Genomic DNA, 26,822 nt, shown 5'->3' with positions numbered 1-26,822 from the left:
CCGGGTTTAGCTCTAAACCCAGACAACCCCTTTAATTCTCAGATAACCCCTTTAATGAGATATAGCCCCCTACAGATTCTGGAGCCTGATATGCTTATTGAGCATACTCTGCAGACTGAGTTTCCAGCATCACTCTGACAATCCCAAGGATCGGACAGTCAGAGCGATGCAGAAGCCCAGCATGATCTCGAGAGATCTGGCTGGATGAAGACCTCAATCTACAGCACAGGGCCGGAGTGGGCTTATACACCGCTCTGTGGTTGTCCACCTACAGAAAGGAGAGGCTGTTGTCATCCCTAACTAAAGACAGCATACACTATAGATAGATCCTCTCAGCAAATCAAGACAGATCCTCTTTAAAGGGGTTGTGTCAAGAAACCTATTCTACATTTTTCAAACCAGCACTTGGATCTGAATACTTTTGCAATTGCATATAATTAAAAATGCTGCTATTCACCAAGACATATGCTGTTTGTTCTTTTCCTTATTTATTGTCTGTCTCACTGAGCTGGTCGATCGTGCTCAGTTTAAATCTTCAACTGCCACCAGTCATATGTTCTGTTAGAAGCTGTGGCAGTTACAGGGAGAGAGCGTTGGAAAGGACACGCCCTCTTTATTAAAAATAGTCAGCCGTTCTGTCACAAAGGGTTAACTGTCTGGCTGTGAGAATCACCCTTTCACTTTGTGCCAGTCGTCTAATGACCCTTATCTCTAAATTACTAAGAGGTCATATAAGCACTTATTTAAGTCTACTTTCACATCTGTGCTTTGTATTCCGGTTTTGAGATCCTCTGCCAGGATCCTCTTCCATTTTGTCCCCATGCATTGTCAATGGGGACATAACAGATCAGAACGCATTCCGTTCCGGTTTCCAAAAGCGCTGCAAGCTACGGTTTTGTGTCCGGTCTGCGAAACGGAACAATCCGGATCCGCCACAAAAAAACAATGTAAGTCAATAGTGCTGGATAGTTTTTTGTTTTTAGGGCCGAATCCAGTTTGTTCAGTCTCGATTTAATACAACTACATCCGAACTTAAAGGATGCATCCTTATCTATTAAATCAAGCTGAAGCGTTTTGCTCCGGTTTTGAGATCCTCTGCCGGATCTCAAAAATCGGAATACAAAGCACAGATGTGAAAGTAGCCTAACCTGCATTCTCATTAGTAATATAAGAACTGAGCTATAGCAAGTGTTTATAAAAGGTCAAAGATCAGATGTAAGGAGCCCTCAGCTGAGCTGCCTGATGGAACAAAGCAAAAATACAGAGCCTGCTACTAGAGAATCTCAAGGCTGTTTGGAGAAAAGGGTTAAAAAAAAATTTAAAAGACCATTTGAAAAAATTATTTTTTTTTTAGCTCAAAATGAGTACAAAGCAATAATAAAAGAAATTGCCCCAAAAGGTGTACATAGCTTTTAAGCATGGCAGAAAATTGGCAAAAAATGTATATATTTTTTTTATATATAATGATATTCTGCCACAGAATCCAGATGGAGGGAGAGTCTGACTGAGCATGTGTGTCCACTGGCAACCAGCACATTTGGAGGACAGACATTGTTAAACCGTGGGGAGAAATTACAAGTATATAGAATATTTCGCCAATTAAACATTTCTTGACACTAGGTAAATTATATAACATAGTAGTTTTTCATGCTGATTAAATTAAACATTTTTAAGGGTAGAACTTCTTACACTCAATCATACAAACAGCATACGTTCTTTAGCATTTGTATTTACAATGATTACTCACCTCTGACAAAAACGTTTGAGCGGACTTCTGTGCCCCCACGTGTAGCAGGTATTCATACACATATAGAGCTAACCTGGGGAAACAAAGACACATATGTCATTTGTGTTCATTTGTATGTGGCCAAACATTGCACTAGGAGAATCCAGACCCGTCCTGGGAATCTGAACCAGATTTAACTAAGAGCCCATTTACACTGGGAGACTTTCAGGAGGTAACGAGCACCCATCGGTGTTATACCAAGTTTAGCGCTCGTTTAGTTCTATTTGCATGAGCAATTATCGGTACTGTATGTGTCTAAACGACGTTTAATGCGATTGCTCGGGCACATATGTTTTCGAATAAAAAATAAATAAAAAAAATCTTTAAAAATAAAACAATAAGGGTACTTTCACACTTGCGTTGTGAGGATCCGGCAGGTAGTTCCGTCGCCGGAACTGCCTGCCGGATCCGTAAATCTGTATGCAAACGGATATCATTTGTAGATGGATCCGTCTGAAAAATGCATTGAAATTCCGGTGTCATCTAGGAAAATGGATCCGATATTTATTTTTTCCGCATTTTTAAAAGGTCTGCGCATGCACAGGACCGGGAAACAGGATCTGGGTTTTCCGTAACATTTGGTACCGGACCCAGCATTAATACATTTCAATGGGAATTAATGCCGGATCCGGCATTCCGGAAAGAGTTCCGGAGTTTTGGCCAGAGAAAAAAAGAAGCAGCATGCTTCGGTATTTTCTCCAGCCAAATACCGCAAAAGGACTGAACTGAAGACCTCCTGATGCATACTGAACAGAATGCTTTCCTTTCATAATGCATTAGGATAAAACAAACTCTTTCTCCCCCCCCCCCCCCCCCCCCCCCCCCCCGATATTGAGCCCCTGTGACGGAACTCAATCCCGGAAAAGAATAACGCTAGTGTGAAAGTACCCTAAGACAAAAATCAGAAAAAATGATGAGCTACTATCTGATTTTAACTGGCAAGAAAATAAATTCTAGGTGACTCATTCCCTTTAAGCCCTTTTTCTTCATAAAGATTCATCAACAAACTACACAGCCCAAGGCCACCTACCAGCACTACAGAAGAAGTGACAGACTCTTTATCAGACACTTTTCCCAAAAGTGTTGAGTTTTTCAAGTTGTGGCAGCACAGATACCAGATCCAAAATGATCCAGTTATTGAAGGACTTGTCAGAAAATGACCCCGTATATGACAGCTTAGGGGGCACGGTGGCCATAGATCCTTCATATCCCTTACAACACACTTGTGAAAACCGCAACTAATCTCCAGACCTGAAAACCTCCCTACGTAACAGAGCATTAAAAATGTATGGAGGGAAGAACTGCTGAGGCAGCGGCAATGAGCAGAGCCGGAGGGAACGAGAAATAAAAATACATAAAATACAGCAGCATTAGCGGTACATGTCCCCAGAAGAAAACCTGACTAATCTGTACACAACATCAAAAACATTCATGGCAGCAAGTCCTACAGCAAAACTTCACCTGGAGGTCTTCCATGTAGCTGGGCTCATGAATGTAAAAGGCATCACGCTCATACATGGTCCATGTAAAGACATGGGAACTCCATCTGATGCTACAAGAGTTCACCATTAGTCGTGGGACGTTTACAAGGTAGAACATTCAATAATATTTGTGGAATACCAAGGCCAGGTTCCCATGAGCGTATTCAGTCTAGGAAACAAGTGCCGAGTGGGAGCAGTATTTCCCAGACTGAACACTGCTCCTCAGAAGTGAACTCACAGCATTACAATGGTTTAGAATGCTGTGAATTCCCATCTCACCGCGGGTCTACTGAACTGTAGTCACCGCATTAGGCAAGTACAGTACAGAAGACCAACAGAGACAAGACGGGAATTCACAGCATCACAAATCATTATGATGCCGCAAGTTCACTTCAGAGGAGCAGTGCTCAGTCCGGGATATACTGCTCTCACACGGAGCGCGTTTCCTAGAAAGTGAAACTGGCCTTATTGGACAATGAGCAATGTTGTGTAATGGACCAGCAAGTCAAAGTATAGCAAAAAAAAGTGTGCTACCATGTTAGCCAGAAAAATGTATGAGACGCTTGTCCGTATGGTGAATGGAAGAGGGCAGAAAGCTACTGGAGACACCTGGAACAGTGACTTATGTAAGGAGAACAAAAGAATCAGGCATGTTGAAACCCAGTATGCCTGACCCTCCCTTCCCCTGACATTTAACATCACAGGAGAGTCAGAAGGCATACGCCTTAGAGCAGTGGTGGCGAACCTATGGCACATGTGCCAGAGGCAGCACTCAGAGCCCTCTATCTGGGCACCCGCACCCTGGAGTCTATGGTGTACTAATTTGCATTAGACTTTTCCTGCCATTTATCAGCACAGGGCGCACTATGAACAGCACAGGCAGCGCACTGAATGTAGGCTATTATAGCTACATGATAAAGTACATGGAAGATACACTATACTGGACTGTAGTATTCAGGGTACATTGCCATGTTGGCACTTTGCGATAAATAAGTGGGTTTTGGGTTACAGTTTTGGCACTCAATCTCTAAAAGGTTCGCCATCACTGCCTTACATTGTCTGCTGATTTCCCCGACCACCCCCCAAATGAGTGGGTTCAGATCACGTTTCATGCCTCCGCTTGACGTATACTCTAAAAAAAAAAAAAAAAAAAAAAAAAAAAAAAAAAAAAAAAAAAAAGATACAAAAATGCGGCACACCATGTTTTTGAATCCTGCACAGTACGGTAAAAAAAAAAAAACGTATACTTTTTTTACATTGGAACTCTATGGTGAGCAGATACAGTACGTTTTTTGTATATGTTAAACGGATGGGAAAAAAACGCGATATGAACCCAGCCTAAGGCTTCGCTCACATCACTGTTTTGTTTTCCCGTCTTCTGATCAGTCCTGTACATAGGACTTTTTCTTGCGCCAAAAATAACGCATCTCTGATGGAACTAACACAAATGGATGCTAAATGTGCCCAACGGTGGCTTAAAATAAAGGATCCATTTTATCTTGGCTTTTTTTTCTGTTCTTCTGATGTGAACGAAGCCTAATATGTATGGACAACTTTAATCATTGTCAATTTAGGCCATTGAAAGTTTCTACAGCATAGGGCCGCTCCATAAGAGAAGTTTATATATCATTTTAGTGTATATTAGGGAGGTATATATACACATATAGCCACATCCAGGGGCTTCCAAGAGTTCCCTTATTTAACATACACACTATTAACCCAAGTCTAGGCTACAAACTGAAAACACACATCTGAGATAAAAAGAATATATTACCTCCGATTACAAGATTATACTTGATTACAACCTACAGGTGCAAACTATGCAAACACTTTACATTCTCCATGCAAATCATATGCAGACGGAGAAGGCTGCTGGAGGAGATACGATGAAATCCCTAAACTGGGAGCAACAACAACTTCAATGTAATGAGTTCACCTTCTACAAATACAGGCGACCATCGACACCGACAACACCCGACTGTCAGACGCCCTCCGGTCAAGACGTTTCGTCTGATTGATTATCAGCTATCATTTTGGGCAATATCCTCAGGTTCATGGTCACACAGTTTTACCATGATTTGGCATGGTTTTCAAATTGATTGCTAAAAGAATACAAGAACGACAGTACACACCCTGGCACAATGCCTGGTAGGGCTGCCAGAGCTGATTACATTGGTACCCGTTTTATCCTGACCCGGTGTGGCGTTTCCCGAATTACACAGCTTTTTCTAAAGATACAAATGAGATCCGAAGTGCACAGAGGGTGGGCCCAAGCCACTCGGTGCACCCTATCAACCCCTCCTCTGCTTGTCAGCTTCATTCAATACCCACTCGACGCACCACATCCTACTCTCCGGGCTGGGCCCTGCTGCTAGGAGGGTTACTGCGCATGTGCACAGGAGTTCAGGACCCGTCAAGATGTACGTCTACTCTTAAAGGGAAACCAGTATTTGTTTCACCCAGACCCTCTACAGCTCTACCACTCTAAATGAGGTTCACACAACGAGCATTTTACCAAAATATGACAGTAACTGTTGCTATACGTTCTTTAGACAAAATGTGCAGTTCTCTTAAAAGGACATGTACTGTTAAATCAGGCACTATGGGGGAGATTTATCAAAACTGGTATACAGGGAAACTGGCATGGTTGCCCATAGCAACCAATCCAATGCCACCTTGCATTTTCCAAAGAAGCTCTGAAAAATGAAAGTTGCTATGGGCAACTAAGCCAGTTTTTCTTTTCACCAGTTTTGATAAATGGTCATTAGGGCTAGCTGAGCAGAATGTAATGATACCTGTCACTTAGCAATCCATTTGTAATATGGAACGTATTTTTAACCCATATGGAAATTAGCTATTAAGTGCACTTCGGGCAGGCTCAAGCCACTCTGTGCACCCTTGCTCCTCCGCTTTCCTCTGCCAGCCCCTCTCTCTCCTGTATAGTCATAGTTCCTGATCTAGTCAATCAAGGAGTGCGAGGGACTGGCAGAGAAAGCAGTAGGAGCAAAAGGGTTGCACAGAGTGACTTGGGACCGCCCCCATTGCACTTACCTACTCATTTGAATATGGATAAAAATCACTTTTTCTCCAGAATGAAGCAAAAGATTGTTAAGTAAAAGGTATTGTTACATTCAGCTGAGCTAGCCCTACAAGGCACAGTGCCTGGTTTAACAGGGAATTTCCTGGTACATTATACACTGCTCATTTCCTGGGGTTACAGCCACTGCTGCAGTGCAGATATGAGGTGGCCTGGAAGGGAGCTGCTGCACATGTGTGCCTATACGTGATCCTATGATCGCAGCCACCAGTGAGGCTGGCACCTTTTCCTATAGTGTATAAGCACGACCACCGCTGCTAGATTACAGGGTGGTCGTAACCATGGAAATGAGCAGTGTATAATGGGATGTAAAAATGAATCAAGCCAGCAAAGGAGGCAAAATGGACAATCGCAATACATTAGTCTCTACATAATAAATGCCATTTGCTGAAGTGCGACAACCCCTTAAAGGGAACCTGTCATCCACCTTATGCTGACCTCACTGAGGGCAGCATAAAATAGTGACAGAAATGCTGATCTCAGTGGTGTGTCAGTCATCAGCTAAAAGTAAGTGGTTGCTGAGAACCAGCATCATAATCACTGCAGCCCGGGGCTTGAGAAGAGTCAAATCTACCTGAGAAGAGTCATGGTTATTCATCATCTCCTGCTCTCACCCATCTGCTGATGAATGGCAGTTCTCTCCTAGAGAGAAAGGGAGAAAACTACATAGGTAGAAGCCTGTCAGTCATCAGCAGGTGGGCAGGAGATTATAAAATTACCACGACTCTTCTCAGGAGGCCATGACTCTTTTCCAGGCCCAGTCTGCAATGACTGATGTTGGTTCTCGGCAACCACTTACTTTTAACTTATAAATGACAGACCGCTGAAATCAACTCGCCTGTCTCTACTTTATACTGCCGTTAGTATGGGCAGCATAAAGTTGATGACAGGTTCCCTTTAAAAACATTGCTACTAGGGAAGGATAGTTCTTGACATATGGCACCCCACGGAGCCTGTATGGCAACACATAGGGGTTGTATATTTCTCCATGCCCATGGCTCTGCCATGTCACATCTAGGCACTTGAAGTAATGAGGCAGTATATGGTTTAGGCATGGCGTCATTACATCGGGATTATAAATATGCATGTGTTTGAATGCATAGAGGGTTTCAATGGCCATCAAACCAGAAAACAGAATCATTATTTGAACCTACTAAAATAATTGCAGTGAGTAATAGACCATTTATAGTTTGTTATTAATTAGCACACTGGTAATTTAGGAATAAAAGGCAAAGGCTTGGCAAGGCGGCTTCTCTGTACAATAATCAATGTTATCAGTTATGGTCCCAATGCAACACTTACATGGCAATGAGAGCACACACAGTGCTCACAATTACTTCTACTGACGGTAATTAATTATACAAAGTGCTGTTTTACATCGCGATTTCAAGGAAGCAATTAAGAAATGGTAAATAAAAACAAAGATGTCTCATTAGTTGTTAAAAATATATATATTATATTACATAAAAAATCCTTTGAGGATGTCTTGATTTTGCAATATCAGCCATGTGCCCCCAACTCACTCTTCCTACATGGGAATACTGCTTTTCATAATACGCGTATATTTACAACACGTTATATAACACATATAAAGGAATAGTGCAACTATGTTACAGTTAAATGTATCAATACTACAGGTTAATACAAGAAACTGTAAAATCTTAAAAAAGGGAAAAATGGCTCTTCCCCATCCTCTCCCAAACGAACATGATTTTCAAAATAAGTCCTGGGACAGGAGTTTGACAATCAGCTCACTAATGTGCTGTCCAAAGATCTCTATGGGAGGGGAGGGTGCAGAGAAACACAAATACATGCTGCCCATAGTAGTCCATGGAGAGGGGAGGGGGAATGAGCTGCTAGAGGGAGAAAGAGGCATGTTCCTCTGATTAGATATATTACAAAGTTTCTTACAGTCACACATACTATTGACTGTTTAAAGGTTGACTAAATCTGAAGTTTAAAGAAAGTTCATAGTAGTCTGGAACAAACCTCTTGACACATCAGGGGACCAATCTGGAGCTCTGTCTCCTCAGCATGCTTTACACTACAATTTTTATTAGCTACATACTACACTACATCTGTGTCTTGGAACACGAGATAAACTTCAAGGCATGCTCACATGTTAAGGTGTGATGGCTAACCTCCAGCAATTCAGCTGTAGTAAAACTACCACTCCCAAGATGCACACTTGCTTGGCTGTTCTCAGAACTCCGCAGAAATGAATGGAGCATGCTGGGAGTCGTAGTTTCACCACAGCTGGAGGTTAGCAATCACTGGAATACAATGATGGGAAACAAACTGTCCATGCCAAAGTCCAGTGTTTTATGGCAATTTGTAATGTAAAAGGATGATGGCAGTGTGGAATAGTTTGCCAACACATCAGCACAAGATGCACAGAGCGTCCAATGGAGGACGTCTTCTAGGATGTATATATGCCATAATATGGCAGGCGATATTCAAACATTTTCAACTAAACCCATCTAAAAAGTGGTTCTTTAGGATTTGAGAAACATGGCCGATTCCGTCCAGAAACAGTGGCACACCTATCCCTAGGTTGTGTCTGGTATTGCAGCTCAGCTTCAGCGTGTGCGGCCCAGCTTCAATAACAGGCATGACTCATGGACAGGCATGGGACTGTAGTCACGCTAGGCTTTTCTAGTCCTAGGTAACCACTTTAAAAAGTATTTATACTTTCAGGTGACTTCAGTATAAGGCCTCGTGCACACAACTGCAATTTTGGTTGGCGTCCGATCCGCATTTGTTGCTGATCACATTCTGAACCCATTCATTCCTATGGGTTTGTAAAACAAAATGTGAACAGCGCACGGCCATTCTGCAAATCATAAAATGTTCTATTTTTCTCCGATTTGTGGACAAGAATAGGCACTTCTACTAATGGAACTGAGAAAACTGCAGAATTAAAGAGGACCTTTCACTAGAATAAAAAATCTAAACTAAGCATACAGACATGGAGAGCGGCGCCCAGGGATCTCCCTGCACTTACTATTATCCCTGGGCGCCGCTCCGTTCTCCCGGTATAGGCTCCGGTATCTTCATATTTTCGGCTCAACTGGGTGGAGCCTGCCGGCATCTCCTTCTCCCAGGCTGTAGCGCTGGCCAATCGCAGCGCTCAGCTCATAGCCTGAGAGAAAAATAAATAAAAAATAAAAAAAACACCAACAACTCTCAGGCTATGAGCTGAGCGCTGCGATTGGCCAGCGCTACAGCCTGGGAGAAGAAGACGCCGGCAGGCTCCATCCAGTTGAGCCGAACATATGAAGATACCGGAGCCTATACCAGGAGAACGGAGCGGCGCCCAGGGATAATAGTAAGTGCAGGGAGATCCCTGGGCGCCGCTCTCCATGTCTGTATGCTTAGTTTAGATTTTTTATTCTAGTGAAAGGTCCTCTTTAAGGGCGAGTCCATTGTGGGAATCGCTCCCTATGTGTGAGAGTGATCCTCCGTTCTGAACTTGCACAAGGCATTACCATGATTTATAATGCTGTGTGCCTCTGCTTGACCTTACTTCTACACGATCATAGGACATAAAGCAATAAGGTCAACTCAAGCAGAGGCAAACAGCATTATAAATCATGATAATGCCCTGAGCTCCTGAAAATCCAGAGCAGAGGATCACACTCGCACACACAGAGCGCGATTCCCGCAATGGACTTGTGTGCAGCAGCCCTAACACGACCGGTATCAGTATTTTGCAGATTTGTGGTTTTGGGACCACAAAATGGATACGGTTGTGTGCACATCAGGAATAATTATATCTGATTATTATAAAGACTGCAATCTGTATCTCAAATTGCCAGTTTTCCCTAAGGTACAGGGTGGAGAGAAGCTGATCTGATGTCTACAATACACTGCACACAGAGTAGAGGAGATCTTACCTTTCTCTAGCACAGCCTCAGAAGCAGCAGATAACATTATCGAGCAGTACTGAGCAGTGTAGATGTGAATCCAGCACTGGGGTAGCTCTTCTGACCTTCCTTTCTCCAAAGATCTCTATGGGCAGCATGTAACCCAATCCCTCTTTAACCATGTTGCTCAAGACATATTTGAGTTGTGAACTGAAGGGTGAATGATCAGTGCAGGAGGTGGCTCGTGAGTAAAGAAATACATTTTTCTCTATTATGATACCTTAACAAGGTTTCTTATATTCATTTGTACTATTACTTTATGCAAAGTTTATAAAAAGTTAATTGCCTTCCAAAAAATAGAGATTCTGTCAGCATCAAATAATATTTTCTTTCAACATAGTCCACATCCAACTAAGTTTGAAGTAGGCAAAGAACGAATAAGAAGAAAAAATACTGTAATCTAAAAAGCGTATCTCAAGAGAACGCACATTTTCAAACAGATTGCTTAGAGAGATTACTGAGAACTATTACAAAATGTCACTGCAAAATGCAGACTCCTATCAGGCAGATGATTTAGATCTATACCTTGAAAAATTGGCAGAGTTTGTTTTCCCAACAATGCTTACTGAATTGCAGTCAGGACAATGATTCAATTACTGGATAAATGATACACCTCTTCAGATGTGCGCCGACATTATTTACACAGCAGTGCCAATATAATTAACTCTCATCATGTGTACTGTAGTCTAGTAGCCAAAAACTCGGCAGAACCACGCTTGCACTCTGATTACTAGTCACTTGAGAAAACTGAAGTTTGCTTTTTAACCAAAAAGTTACACTATCATAAAATGAAATGGAAAAGTATTAAATTTGTATTAGGGGTACGGTCCCATGCAGTGGTGGCACAAATTTATCAGTAACACCAGTTTTACCCACAAAAACTGCATTAAAGGGGTTGTGCCAAGTTATTAACTTATCACATATTCTGGGGGTAAGCATCGGATCTGTGGGGGTCCAATCGCAAGGACCCCCAATCAATCACAAGAACGACTACTGCTCCATTCATTCTCTATGGCACTGCTGGAGATAGCCGAGTACAGCGCTCAGCTATATCCAGCCGTCAGACAGAGAAAGAATAGAGATACAGTGATCATGCAGGACCTGCCGCTCCGTTCACAAGGGGAGACAAGCCCACTATTCTCGTGTTTTATAGGCATGTTTTATTACAAAATAGGCAGCAGGTTCCAATGGACCCATATTGGTATTGTTTTTTAGAGCACAGAAGTAAGGAGGTGGAATTTTAAAATAACAATTCTGTATCTGCACTGTTCACGTGTGTGTGTTTTTTTACATCCATATTTCAGCAAAATCATAAATAAAAAAAAGTTAAGCCTTTAACAAAAAAAGCAAACAAAAACACAGATGAAACACTGGCTTCTAGCAAAATACTGAGCAAAAATGCCACAAAATACAAAACAAAAAAAAAAATCCATAATGTACATCTGTATTTGATATGTATTTTTATATACAAGTGTGAAGAGCCCTAATAAACAGATAAAACAGGACTCCAGCTCTAAGGAAAAACAAAACCAAAAACATCTAAAATTCTTACCGTGGAATGCACAAATGCTTACCGTGGAATGCACCAAAATGGTATTGCATGGTGTACTGGGCCAGGCGAGTCAAGGGCAATGGTCAGGAAAAAAGCAAGCGCACAGAGGGGCCCGGGCCCCTCAGTGCACTGAAGTTCTAATTTACATAAAGAAGTAAACTCTTCACTGGCCCAAGGAAACATCACCCATGTATTGTTTTAACTGGCAACTCTACCAAGCAGCATGCCCGGTTTAATAGGATTGATCCTGCTACAAGGAGCTATACGCAAGCAAAGCAGCATGCACAGATGCGGATTTACCAAGACAGACGTGTGCTACACAGGTCTTGATGAGCCCTGCACTGCCGGAGCGAGCGGTTGATTTATGATGAGGCACCAAACTGAAATCTACACCCACTTGTAGCTGCCGAAGATTTCAGTTATCATTTACGCCGATAGGAAAAAGCTCCAGCCTATGTGGGCTCCTACTGTCTCGACCGCCAGAAAGGCTGGAGCTTTTTCCTATAGCGTGCAAACACGACCACCGCTGCTGGAGTGCAAGGTGGTCGTAACCATAGAAACAGGCAGTATATAATGTGATGGAAAAATGATCAAGCCAGCAAAGGAAGCAATGTGGACAATCACAATACATTTAGGGCAGCACGGTGGCTCAGTGGTTAGCACTGGTGCCTTGCAGCGCTGGGGTCCTAGGTTCGAATCCGACCAAGGGCAACATCTGCATGGAGTTTGTATGTTCTCCCTGTGTTTGCGTGGGTTTCCTCCGGGTTCTCCGGTTTCTTCCCACACTCCAAAGACATACTGATAGGGACCTTAGATTGTGAGCCCCATTGGGGACAGTTGGGTGATAATGTCTGTAAAGCGCTGCGGAATTAGTAGCGCTATATAAGTGTGTATAATAAATAAATAAAATTAGTAAGTGTCTTGTATTACCAATCTTTGTATGATAAAAGCCACTTGTGGAAGTGAGACAACCCCTTTAAAGTGCTGTCCAGAATACAGCATGTACTTGAACGTGCAGATCTTTGTTTTTTAATGGATGTATCTGCTTCAGTAAGGAAGTCAAGACATTGCAATGTTCCCTGCTTATACTGACAGTTAACTATATATTCATTATACATGGGACTGGTAACCTACTGCACATATATGGAAGACTGAGTATCCGGTGTGCTCACTGGGCCGTCTGGTGTCAATCAAAAGAAAAAGAAGAAAATTCTCTAAAAGAGGCACCTGCGCTCAGAGACGAGGCGCTTCGTTAGCCCTTGAGCATTCAAGACGTACATTTCATCTTCGAGGATGCTTGGGAAATCGTGGCCTAGAGCCTCATATATCAGACTCGCACGCTCGGAGAGCAGGTGCTGCCATACTCTTAAAATAACAAGACTTTTTTTTTCTTCTTCTCGCCCTCGTGTTTGCTACGACAGATTCATGATCTAAGAATTTGTTTGTTACTTACAAACCCCTCTGCTGCTAACAACACTAACAACTTCTAATCAAACATTGGCAGCGTACGAGTCACAAGCACCGATGCCAAATTTACTAATCTTCCTGTACAAACCCAGTCATTAGTAAGTCACCGCAGTACCCTATACACAACCGCCGAGGATGCTTCTATTATACCTTCGCTGTGCCGCGCGACTGCAACCTGTAGCCCTTCCGCTGTTGTGAAACTACAACTCCTAGCATGGCCTGAGGGAACTGGGAGCTCACTCTCTGCAGTATAAGGCCCCTTTCACACGAGCGAGTTTTCAGCGTGGGTACAACGCGCGAAGTTAACGTATTTAACCCACGCTGAATTCTTACCCATTTTATTCACGTGTCATTACTGCGTTGTGTGAGAATCGCAGCATCTTCTATATTCTCGGTTTTTCACGCAGCCCTGGCCCCATAGAAGTGAATGGGGCTTCAGTTAAAAACGCATTGAATCTGGATGGTTTCTAGGAGATGTTGTTTGTAAATCTTTCGTTTTTTTTTTTTGTTTTTTTTTTTAAACAGATCAAAACTGATTGCACCCGAAAGGAAAAAACAAAACACTGAATGCAATTGCAGACAAAACTGACTTAACTTGCTTGCGAAATGGTGTGTCACTGAACGCGTCCTGACACAATCCGTATCGTTCGTGTGAAAGAGGCCTAAGGGTTAGAAATGTAAAGGGTTTTCCTATTAAAATTCCACAGGATAGGAAATAAAGTGTCTGATCAGCGAGGGTCCGACCGCTGGCGATCACAAGAATAGGGGTTAGTGGAGCGCCAGTCACGAACGCACGCTGCCGCTCCATTTAGCTCAGTGGAAGTACCGGAGATAGCAGAATGCTTATACTCAGCCGTCTCCAGCAGTCTCAGAGTTGATATCTTTTTAAGACTAGTGCAAGAAACAGTGATCTTCTCTCGTAATATCTATACACTCTATAATGAAGACCACCACTGCGCGATCGTAGCCTGCATTGAGCAAAGTCTTGGGCTCAAACGCGTGTGGTGCGCCAGAAGACGTACGCGAAGAAGCAGTGAAATAACGGCAACCGTCGTTCTTGACCTTAATTATGGCTTAATGGCAAACAATCGGATTTCAGAAATGCTAAATTCAAACAGATGGCCACATATAGGTAGGTAAGAGCAGGTCTTCACACAGAGAGGTGCATGCTGTGCTTACTAATACCTGCGACGTCCACCGGCAGAAATGCCAGAAATGTTCGCCTGCAAAACAGAAAAATAACATTCCTAACCAGCAAAGCTAACCGGCCTGGAAAACAGATATTTAGCAGCATTTATATCAAGCTGTAGTCCAGATGGGCAGCGATACAATGCCCTAGGCTAGGGTCACACCACATTCTGCCAAACGTACGCCCCAGACATATGCCCATACAGTTGCCTACATCTGCATGGACAACCTTGCGGTATGCAACTCTGCTTTTCATATAGTTTTATTGAAGAGTGTCACTGTGGTCTACGGATTGCAATACAGCTGAGGTATAGCTATACAAACATATGCCCCTACTCATACATAAAAATAAAATAAAAATACCAAAACCCACAACCCAAAAATAAAAACAGAATCAGGAAAAAAAAAAAAAAGGAACAGGTTTCAATATCTGGTTTTGAATGGAGGCAATACCCGTTAAAGAAATACTGTGTGCCCCATTACAATGGTCGTCCAGTTTCATAATCCAAAAACATGCATGAAACATGTGAAATGGGAGGATCACAGATTACCGTGGGGGCCCCGAAGCAGATATTTCTATCACTAGATTATGGGTTTGCCATAGCTTTCCACTTCAGCTTGCAGCTCGTTAATCTCAGCGTAGCACAGGTCAGGGCACTTTCACCCTAGCGTTGTTAGAATCCGGCAGGCAGTAGCGGCATTAATACATCTCTATGGAACTTAAAGGGAACCTGTCACCGGGATTTTGTGTATAGGGCTGAGGACATGGGTTGCTAGATGGCCGCTAGCACATCCGCAATACCCAGTCCCCATAGCTCTGTGTGCTTTTATTGTGTAATAAAACCGATTTGATACATATGCAAATTAGCCTGATATGAGTCCTGTCCCTGACTCATCTCAGGGACAGGACTCATCTCAGGTTAATTTGCATATGTATCAAATAGTTTTTTTGACACAATAAAAGCACACAGAGCTATGGGGACTGGGTATTGCGGATGTGCTAGCGGCCATCTAGCGACCCATGTCCTGAGCTCTATACCCAAAATCCAGATGACAGGTTCCCTTTAATGCTGGATCCGGCAAGTGCGGTTTTGTTCCAGGATTCTGTCCGGAAAAAATACCGCAGTAAGCTGCAGTATTTTGTCCGGTCAAATACCGTACAAGGGACGGAACGGAAGACATCCTGATGCATACTGAACGGATTGCTTTCCATGCAGAATGCATAGGGATAAAATGTATGCTTTTTTCTGGTACCGAGACCCTTTACCGGATTTCAATACTGGAAAAGAATAACGCTAGTGTGAAAGTACCCTTAGACGTGAGAGTAGCACTACGTACACAGAGGTACACAATAGCAATTACTGTATGTTCTTTGATTAGGAGGGATATAATCACATCTTTATCTATGGAGTGCTGTTTACCTTTGTTAATTAGGACATGGCTCTTGTTATCTTGGTACAAGGAGATTGCTCTGCGCTGTGCTTACCCACTTCAGTGGAACAACCTGTCCATAAGCTCGTCACACACACACTTTATAGTCGGCCGAACCCCCCCCCCCCCTCCCTAATGTGTGTAGAGAGCTTCTGACTCAAGGACAAGGTGAAAATTAATGTTTTCGCCTGATTCTTTTGTCCTCCCGGAAGATATGATACCGCCACAATTGTCTGGCAGCGGCTTTCTCTACTCTTCCCATAGCATACACCAACACGTTCGGCTAGCCAAACGCGTATGGGGAATCCAGGAGGCAGGTGGGGTGGGAGATCGAGGCTATTGAACGTGTACTGCTAGCTTCACACTCCACATACTTTCCTCCTTAGTCTACGTACGTTCACATCTGCATTAGAGAGGATCCGGCAGCGTGATTCGGTGCAATGTCAGTCCAAAATTCGCCATTTATGCGGGAAAGTGGCCGGATCCCATTACAGTCAATAGGAATCTGGCAGTGATCTGTCTGTCTGAATCTGGCAATCCGGATCAAGTGAATGCTGGCAGGTTGTTCTTTTCTGAAAACATTCACCGGAGATGAGAACATAGCCTTAAAAAGGTAGGCAATTGTTTTTTTTATTATTATTGCATTGTACGCATTAAAAGGTGAAAATCATTTTTTCAATTGGTCTTTACTAAAAATATGGAGTCCTTTTATCTGTACAGAGCTGAGCTGCTCCATTAGCAGGATCTGAATTTTCTCTCTTTTTCATCAAGCAGGGAGCTGACGGGCTCCTTACCTCTGCTCTCACAGCAGACATTATAAATGGAGATGAGCGAATTTTTCTTAAATTCGATTCAGCCGGTTCACCAGATTTACCAGCATCTGTTCCAGACATGAAGCAGTGGAATGACATCGTTCATCCCGTAGTCCTGGAAAGAAAGAAATCGTTTATGGCCTCTCTGTTCGTACAGTCGGTCCAACATATGGAGAGTGGAATTCCAAAGGGTGGAAACGTCGCTTATCAGCCTATGTTGGGGGATGCCATTCTGCCGCTGCAGCAGCGGCGTGCCCAGGGGGAACGGCGATCTGCACCGGGTGCCAGCTCTCAGGAGGGTGCCAGAACAGAAGCAATGAGCGCTTCCATCAATACAGATGGAAGCGCTTATTGCTGTTCCCTTTATAAGATGCAGTGCTCATTAGTCTGCAGGAGGAGGAGAGAAGCGCTTACAGTACTTACCCCGCTTCCTGCTCGCTCTTCTCAGGGCCCGCGCTGCTGTGTCCTGGCTGCCTGCAGCGTCAGGACATACAGAGCTCACTCTGACCTGACGCTGTAGGAGGTCAGGTGACTGAAGCGTGGGCCCTGAGAAGAGAAGACAGCAAGAACAGGGAGAGTGGTGACAGGAGAGGTAAGTGACTATTATTTTACAGTCTGATCTGAGGTCTGATATGGAGGCTTAATGGGGGGTCTAGAGCAGTCTATGGGGGAAGGGGTCAGGAGTTCTGACTGGGGGTGTGATTGGGGTCTGGAGGTCTAATGGGAGGCTTATCTGAGGTCCGATATTGGGTCGGGGTTTTATATGGGGGTCTGATCTGAAAGGAAGGTGTTTTTTTTATTACTAGCGCACAATATAAAGGGGTGTTTTTGTACTGACACACTATCTGTGTGGTACCAGTATTTTCAGGGGGACCGTTTCTGCAGGAGAGCATTGGGGAGCAGTGGACACAGTATTGGGGGTGGCAGGATGGGGTGTTGAGAAGGTGGAAGAATGAGGGAAAAGTAGGAAAGTAAGATGTCCGTTTGTTAAACTCTGCAGAGACGAGGTTCGGCTGAAAGAAGTCACCATGGCGGTCTGGTCTAACAGGAGAAGAGGAAAGAGAAGATCTACATCAGAGAGGAGACGCCACTGGACGTAAAAGTTATGTGGTGCTGTATGACCCTGTATGTAATGTTTTCCCCAAGTATGTTTTTTTGTATGAGTGCTGCCTTCTCTGCTCTGTTTACCTGCTCATCACTGCAAATGCTACGGCGAGCAGGTGAACAGAACAGAGAAAGCAGCTCTCATATGAGCACTGCCCTCTCTTCAAACAAGCTGGCGGCATTACCACTATGGAGGGGGCATAGAGGGAATTACTAATGTGAAGAGGGGACAATGGGCATTTCTACTATGGAGTGGGCACAGAGTCAAAGGGCATTACTACAATGAAGGGGGCACAATGGGCATTATTACTGTGAAGGGGCACAATAAGGGATTTCTACTATGGAGGGGGCACAGAGTGCATTACTAGCACAATGGGCATTATTACTGTAAAGGGGGCACAGTGGGCATTATTACTATAAAGAGGGCACAATGGGGATTATTACTGTGAAGGGGGCACAGTGGGCATTATTTCTATAAAGGGGCACAGTGGGCATTATTACTAAAAAGGGGAATCAATGGGGATTATTACTGTGAAGGGGCACAATGGGGATTAATACTGTGAAGAGGGCACAATGTGGGCAGAACTACTGTGAGGGGGCACACATCTGCACAAAACTACCGTAAAGTTTGTGAAATACTACTGTGAGGCGGTACAATTGTTTTTAAGTATTGTGGGGGGGTGCCACAGAAAGGACCCACCCTGGGTGCCAAACACCCAAGGCACGCCACTGCACTGCAGCTCAAGGAGGGTGTGCTTTGCGGTGTATGAGTGGCTGAAGTGCATGCAAAGTTTCCTGGCCATTTTTAGGATGTCTTGCAGATGGGTGGAAGACTTCAGGAACCGCTTGACAACCAGATTGAACACGTGTGCCATGCAGGGCGAATAGCTCAGCACTCCTTGATGCAGCGCTGACACCATGTTCTTCCCGTTGTCAGTCACCATGGTTCAGATTATGAGTTGTTGCGGAGAAAGCCAGTATTTGAAGGACACGGAGCAGTTCCTCCCCTGTGTGAATCCGTTCGCCCAGGCAAACGAGGTGTGGAGCAGCCTGACACAGCCGTGCCCGGCACAGGTGGTATGCTGGAGGGGCACTGTGAATTGTCCCTGCAGTGGAGGTTGAGGACACGGTGGAGGATGAGGAGGCAGAGGCGGACATTGTCACAGGACTAATGGCGTGACAACGTGGAGGAGGAAGCGGCGTCAACTGGCCAAGTTGCTGGTGTGGCTGTGCAGGAACCACATTCACCCAGTGAGCCGTAAAGGACACATATTGTCCCTAAACGTAGTTACAGCTCCACACGTCGGCGCTGCCACGCACTTTGGCAGACACAGACAGGCTCAAGGACTGGCCCACCTTCTGTTCTACATGTGTGGGCAGGGCTGGTACTGCCTTTTTGGCAAAGAAATGACAACTTGGGAATCTCCACCTTGGCTCAGCACAAGCTATCAGTTCTCTGAACCGTGCAGAGTCCACCACTTGGAAAGGGAGGGACTGCAGCACCAGAAACTTGTACAGTAGCACGTTCAGCTTCCGCACCGTTGGACAAGTGCCCGCATACTGTTGTCTCTTGGCAATAGCTTCGGTGATCGATTGCCGACGGAGTGACTGACGAGGAGGAGCAGGAGCATCAGGACCAGTAGATGATGGGAAGGACAGACAGCTCCCTTCGGGTGAGGTGGTGGAGCCTTGTCTGCCCGAAATCGGCTGCGTGCCACTGGGTAATGCAGCGGTTGCTGCAGCAGGCTGGACCACTACATCAGAGCCACGCTTCTCCCAGGCCACTTTATTGTGATGCTGCATATGTTGATGCAGGGGCGTGGTGCCAACATTCACCTTCTGCCCAGAGATTCTACATATGGCCATGTTCACCTCCTCCGGCGGCTTAACAAAAAAACTGCCACACCGCGAGTAGGCAATTTTACCCCCAACACTACGTACTGACTGACTGCTACCGTCGCTGCAGCCGTGAAATCGTGCACCACTACTCCCAGGCAGGTAGGCTCCTGCAAAGTGGGTGGTCTACCTCGGGCACATTTGGCTCCCACTGCTGCCACCCAGCCACTCTAGCAACTTGCTGGCTCCGCTGCTGCCTCACGGGCAACATCCTCTTCTCCCGATTATGAAGCCCCTTCGTCACCCGGCTCCCAAGTGCGATCAGCTACATCATCATCATCGAGGACTGTCTGCATGTCACTGATGTCCTCCTCAACCGTCTCTGGGTCAGGAGCCTCACCGCTCGCAACACCAGCACCCACGCCGCTTTCCTTATCACTACGTGCCCGCCTAGCGGAAGAAGCGGCAGATGTCTCCTCCACATCTTGGCTGGCCACTAGCTGCTGACTGTACTCTAGTAGCTCATCCTTGCTGTATAGTGGGGCTGAGCCTACAGCATATAATACTTCTTTGGCTGAGGGAACAGAAAAGGACAGAGGCAGGTTAAGGACAGGTGAGCACACAGGGCCTGCTCCCGGACCATGCCAACTAAAGGTTGTGTCTGACGAACCCACCAACTCTTGGCTGGGGGTGTCTGATGTCACTTGGTTTACTCGGTCATCCACGTCGTCCCATTTAAGAACCACTGGGCTTCTGGTTAAGACACAGCCGCTAGATGACACCGGGAGCTCAGGCCTCTCACTGCCACCCCTGCTGCCACTCCACCTTACTCTGCTGTGACCTGTGCCAGAAACATTTAGGCCTCTGCCAATCCCCTGTGCAGGGCCTGACACTTTACTGCCTGACATACTGTTAGATCAAATAAAAAAATAAAAAGGAAATGAAAACGCCCCAAAGAAAGTCTGTAATTTTCTCACTTCACCACACAACAGCTAATAAGCCCCTTTTCTCCCCCCACTAATACACACAAAAAAAGGGCTTTAGAACAGATAACTGCACTGCTGAACAGCAAATCTATTTTTTCTTTTTCCACTAATACAAGCCACAAAAGGCTTTAGAACAGATAACTGCAACACTGAGCGGCAAATATATTTAACTTTTGCCACTAATACACGACAAAAGGGGCTGTAATTTTAGCACTTCACCACACAACGGCTAATAAGACCTTTTTTCCCCACTAATACAAGCCAAAACATGCTTTAGAACATAACTGCACCGCACAAGGGCAAATAAGATGTAGAAATATTTCCTTGTAATAGCCCCTGTTAATGGCTGTATCAAACAGCACTTGTACCCTAATAAGAACGGTTTGCTGGAATTAGAGCTGTAGAATGGCAATTTGGATCCGCAGTCAGTGCAGCAAGGTGTAATAGGATTGCTCCTATTACCCAGGCTGTAAACCCCCCTACGGAACCCTGTTCTACATAAATGCTGTGAAATGATTCCTCCCTATCCTTTCCCTACACCATGAATAATCTCTCTTTCTCCGCACTTGTAAATCTTTTTCTAAGCACAATAAAGTCTTTCCTACCACTGTCCCTAGCGCCTGCTGATGTCTCTCCCTGCACTAAGTACATTGGAAAATGGCAGAATCCAAGATGGCTGAGGCTATTTATAGGGCTGTGACATCACAGGGCTGGCTGGCCGCATGCATGGCATTGTGGTTGATCCCGCCTTCCCAGAGTTCCTTGCTCCATGTCCTCACACGTGCAGCAGCCATTTTAGGAAAAAAAAAATAAAAAATCCAATTCGTTACCACGAAGAGAGGAAATTCGGCTTCGGTGCGAATCAAATTTTTCCTGAAATTCGGATTGAATTCCACTTTGTCAGCTTCAGATTCGCTCATTTCTAATTATAAACACTCAAACCTTATCTTACTGATAAGAATGTGGCTTAAGTAAGTGTTTATGACCGCTTAGTAATTTAGAGATAAGGGTTATTAGATGACTGGCACAAAGTGAAAGCGAAAGTAGGATTCACACAGCTAGTAAAACAGTTAACCCTTTGTGACTGAACAGCTCAATATTTTAAATTAAAAATAAAAAAAACAAGTGAAATAAATATTTAGCATAAAATGAGTAGAATGAAATCATAACAAATTTTTTTTTTTTTAAATGCCTATAAGGTTTACATAGCCTATAAGGTCCTTTCACATGGGCAGACACCGACTGACTATAGAGAAGGTCAATCGGCACTCTGTACCTGCATTTACATGTGGCACTTCTTTTTAGTATTGGGATGAATGATTGGTAATACAGGGTGGCCCATAAAAAAGCAGCCCACCTCCAGTGATAGTATGACAAGATGAACGAGCAAGTGTTTGTTTTTTAATTACCCACAAGTCACAAAAGATGCTGACAGTGGTCCCCGTTCCGGTCTCTGCATCTTTGGGCACGTCGGATTATGTCGGCGGATACTGCTTGTGGAGCTGCGGATGGTGTTTGTGATGTTTTCCTTCAGTTCATCCAGGGCATGTGGATTGTTAGCGGACACTTTCTGGTTTACATTTCCCCACAGATAAAAAACGCATATGGACAAGTCTGGGGAACGTGGCGGCCATAACCCCTGGTCACAGTTGTCTCCTCTGTAAACATTTCATGAGCCCGTGCCAGTGAGATGCGGCATGTTGTCTCATCTTGTTGGAAAAAGCAGTATCAGCAGACATAATCCGATGAGCCCAAAAGATGCTGAGACCTGAACGGGGGCCACTGTCAGCATCTTTTGTGACTTGTGGGTAATTAAAAAAACAAAACACCTGCTTGTTCATCTAGTCATACTATGGTTTGAGGCGGGGTACTTTTTCATGGGCCACCCTGTACAATCACTCGACCCCACACAGTTATCATTCATCAGTGGCATCCCCTTTTTAATACAGGGTGATGTGCTGCCGAAAAACAATTATTTTGGGTGTCACATAATAGATGCCATCACCCAACAAACAAGTGTTGAATGTCGGGTGATCGTCCGCCTGTTTAGATGCGGCAATGATCACGCCTTCTCTTGGAGGTGTACATCGGAAAGATCCCTGGATGAAGACCCCTGTACAGGCATACCATAGCGTACATTGCCAACTGACTCCACAATATACTTTTATTATAATGTTGGCTCAAAAACTGTACACCAGCAGATACAGCATCTGATCGTGCACACTCACTGGTGCCTCAGACCACTGTCCTCCACTTTGGTCACACCGACCTGAGGCCAAGGAGTAGCAAAGAACACACGAGGAGTAGCCTCTTCCACGTGTCTACTGTAACCGATTCCTGGCACTCCATTGTGGTCATGGGAATGTCACGTCAGATCAGAACCTGATCCACAGCACTGGGTCCCGGCTGGTTCACTCCCCAGTCTCCGCTGCTCGTCTCAGGTCCCTCCATGTAACCTTCCTGTTTAACGCGGCTGCAGCCAATCACTGTACGGTGCTCCCCGTGCATCATGTCAAAAGGTCAGGTGATGCAAGGGAAACAGATCACTGCTGCTGCCAGCGACGTCAAACCTGAAGTTTACATGGAGGTACTCAAGACAAGCTGTGGAGGCTGGGGAGCAAAAGCTGGAACCCAGTGCCAGAGATCAGGCAAGTATGATCACCAACATGGGTCCTGCCAGTCTAAGAGGTCCAGAAATTAGTGCACAACCCCTTTAAGACTATGGCACCATAATGCCTCTAAGAAAAATTAATCCAAGTGCATCCAATGTGCGATGGGGAAAATAAAAATAGACCAAAATGCTCAAAGCATAACAATCTTTCTAGGTAAGTAAGGCTACTTTCTATAGCTATGACGGATCAGACTTGAACACCATTGAAAGTCAATGGGGGACGGATCAGTTTTCTATTGTGCCAGTGAAAACGGGTCAGTCCCCATTGACTTACATTGTGTGTCAGGACGGATCCGTTCGGCTCAGTTTCGTCCAAAGCGGAATGTAGACGGAACGGAGACAAACTGATGCATTCTGAGCAGATCCTTATCTGTTCAGAATGCATTAAGTGCAAAACTGATCCGTTTTGGACCGCTTGTGAGAGCCCTGAATGGATATCAAACGGAAACCAAAACGCCAGTGTGAAAGTAGCCTAAAGTACAATCCATGGGTTACATAATCAGCCAAAAGAGGTCCCAAGTGGCTCCCGGCAATTTCCCATAAGTACACCTGTCCCTTGACATTTTATGATCTAGTGGTATATTACAAGCCATAGCATATTTTTCATTTTTTGGAAACAGCCCTTTCTTCAATGTGCCCATTCACAAACTGATTTTTCTTACTAATGTTACAGACTATGAGCTAGATAAGTAAATTTGGCAAGATTTAAGTGATTTTAAACGCAGTTCTTGAACATGAAATATGTTGCTGCTGCTGCTGGAAACCTCTTCAACATACTTTAGAATAATCATTTATGAAGGTCGCTGTAATTTTGTAATGTATTTCTTTTACTTTTATTGCTCCTTTTTTCCCCATTTTCCATCCCAGAAAAAGAGAGAGAGAGAGCTGCATGGACATGGTCAGGTGACCACCACCTGACCATGTCCATGCAGCTCTCTCTCTTTTCCTGGGATGTTATGTCCATTAGTGGGGCAGTGATAGGGGAGTGTCTATGTAGTCAATCGGGTGGGAGGAGTCATAAGCTCACTGGGTGTTAGGGGCGGTGCCGGAGCTGTGTCAGAGGAAGGAGAAGTGCATCATGGGTTTGGTTGGATACAGGAACAGGAAGTGCTACATACAGGATGGAAACAAACCAGAGTGATTGGTTTACATGATGAAAAGGAGTCAGGAGAGTCCAAATATAAAAAATAAAATAAAATCTGAAATGTACATGTGGCAAGCAACTGCTAAACCCATAGTACTCCCAGAAAACTCTTTTAGGAATGAGATATTTCAAACTGTTGCTCCAAAGTAAAAATTACATGTAAAGCAATATACCCTTTATTATAGGAAACACTAAAATTAGAATAGTAGAGATGGCATTGCCGTTGAGGTTAAGGATGCATAGACACGAAAAATGCGAATCCGCAAAAAATATGGATGACGTCCGTGTTATATCTGTTTTGTTTGTGGACCCATTGTAACAATGCCTTTTCTTGTATGAATATCTTCTTTGCTGGACTACGGAAAGGACATACAGCTGCAAAAAAATAAATAAAAAAAATGTGGATCGCATACAGACTAAAAATACAGTTGTGTGAATGGGGGTCTGAAAGTGCATTTTTTTTTATATTAGGACAGAAGCTCTAGCTATGACAAATGTGCAAAGCTGCAACTGATTAAAAAAAAAAAAAAAAACTCAACACACACATGGCCACAAAGGCAGCGAGGCAGCGCCCCTTTAAATGTGACGCCAGGAGCTAGAGAACGCCAGTCCAAGGCACCTTTCAGTTTATGCTGGTGGGGAACACATGTTGAAATAACAGTTCAGCTTTAGACAAATATGTATACGAAGCAGATGTTTCACGCACAGAGACGGCAAAAAGACGACTTCAGGGCCCAGCAGAAGCCTCAGAAAACTTTAAAATATTTAAACACAATGACTGCTTCAGACGAGGGCGAGACAAACAGCGTATTCATGATGGAGACAAGCGACTGCCACTTTAACTGGGACTTTCAGCACCATTAATCACATACATATGGTACTGCTTTACAACGAATGTACTTTCGAGGCACAGTCTTGGAAGACAACAAAAATGACCCCTCGGGCAGATTGGCACTGCAAGAACTGGATGGCTGAAAAGGCTCTTACAATAATTTATGTAAAGCAGTTGCCTAGTGGGCCCCTCTGCCGCAGACTCTGCCTAGTCACGGCCTTAGGTTAGTCAGGCTGGACGGTGTAAACCAGTAATGTGGTAATAGTATTTATTGTATAATGTGGGTATGTCAGGAGAACTCAGCAGTATGTGTCTTGATATAGTTTCAGGCTTTCGGTGGGCATTCAGAGGAGCAAATATGCAACCAATATAGAATGCCAACCAAAATAGGAAAACACAATGGTATAAGAAATGGTATAAATATTCATTTATGGTAACATATATACATATTTTTTCTTTTCTCCCTGGCAAAATCCAAATGTTTGTGTTGTCTGTCAGTTCTATTATATATTAAAATAATAATAATAATAAAAATAAATTTAAACCAAGATAAAAAAAAAGGTACCTAGATGTAAACCAGCCAGCGCCATGTCCCACAGAAACCTACCGTATGTGCACACTAAAGTACCGTAATAAATATATATGATGGATACTTATCCATTATGCAATAACAACAGGGAGGACGCTGACTGGCTCCACATTTATTCTGCAGCAGGACAACAATGCCAAATATAAAGCCAAATGTCTACCCCACTGGCCTATAGAAAGGCTCTCGGAGGCTACTTTTGGGTAGTTTAAAGGGATTCTGTCACCAGGTTTCACCCCCATCAGATAAAAATATGGTTATGTTCAGGGAGCTTTAACCATTCCTAATTTGGTCTTATAAATGTAATCTGTAGGCTCATTTTGCTAAAAATACGCTATTACTAACCTGTCATTCATAAAAATAAGGTGCCCAAGGGGATGTAAATGGATCCAAGCTGCCGCCCGTACCCGCCGCCGTTCGTGCCCAGCTCCGCCTTTCCAGACCTCAGCGCCGCCTCATAATCTTCTGTGACGCCTCCCGCTCTCCCTCCTCCTCCTGCTGTAACATCGCAATGGGATGGAGAGCGGGAGGCGTCACAGCGATGTTACAGCAGGAGGAGGTAGGCGTCACAGCGATGTTACAGCAGGAGGAAGGGGGAGGCGTCACAGCGATCTTACAGCAGGAGGAGAGGGAGGGAGGGAGGGAGAGCGGGAGGCGTCACAGAAGATTATGAGGCGGCGCTGAGGTCGGGAAAGGCGGAGCTGGGCACGAACGGCGGCGGGTGCGGGCGGCAGCTTGGATCCATTTACATCCCCTTGGGCACCTTATTTTTATGAATGACAGGTTAGTAATAGCGTATTTTTAGCAAAATGAGCCTACAGATTACATTTATAAGACCACATTAGGAATGGTTAAAGCTCCCTGAACATAACCATATTTTTATCTGAAGGGGGTGAAACCTGGTGACAGAATCCCTTTAATCT

The 26,822-nt window shown here is 44.3% G+C and overlaps 1 protein-coding gene across 2 annotated transcripts in view; it reads right to left on the bottom strand.

The window, feature by feature from the left end:
• Positions 1-26,822, bottom strand: part of SSBP2 (single stranded DNA binding protein 2) — a 191,232-nt gene that overhangs the window by 133,463 nt on the left and 30,947 nt on the right. For both annotated transcript variants that reach the window (XM_044276018.1, XM_044276019.1), the window contains exon 2: positions 1,748-1,820. In XM_044276018.1, the coding sequence (XP_044131953.1) occupies positions 1,748-1,820 (73 nt within the window). The remainder of the gene's footprint in view (positions 1-1,747; positions 1,821-26,822) is intronic.

Source organism: Bufo gargarizans, chromosome 1 (genome assembly GCF_014858855.1).
Source record: "Bufo gargarizans isolate SCDJY-AF-19 chromosome 1, ASM1485885v1, whole genome shotgun sequence".
Classification (NCBI taxonomy): Eukaryota; Metazoa; Chordata; class Amphibia; order Anura; family Bufonidae; genus Bufo; species Bufo gargarizans.
The sequence above is the reverse complement of the archived record's forward strand: the minus strand, read 5'-3'. Positions and strand labels throughout refer to the sequence as shown.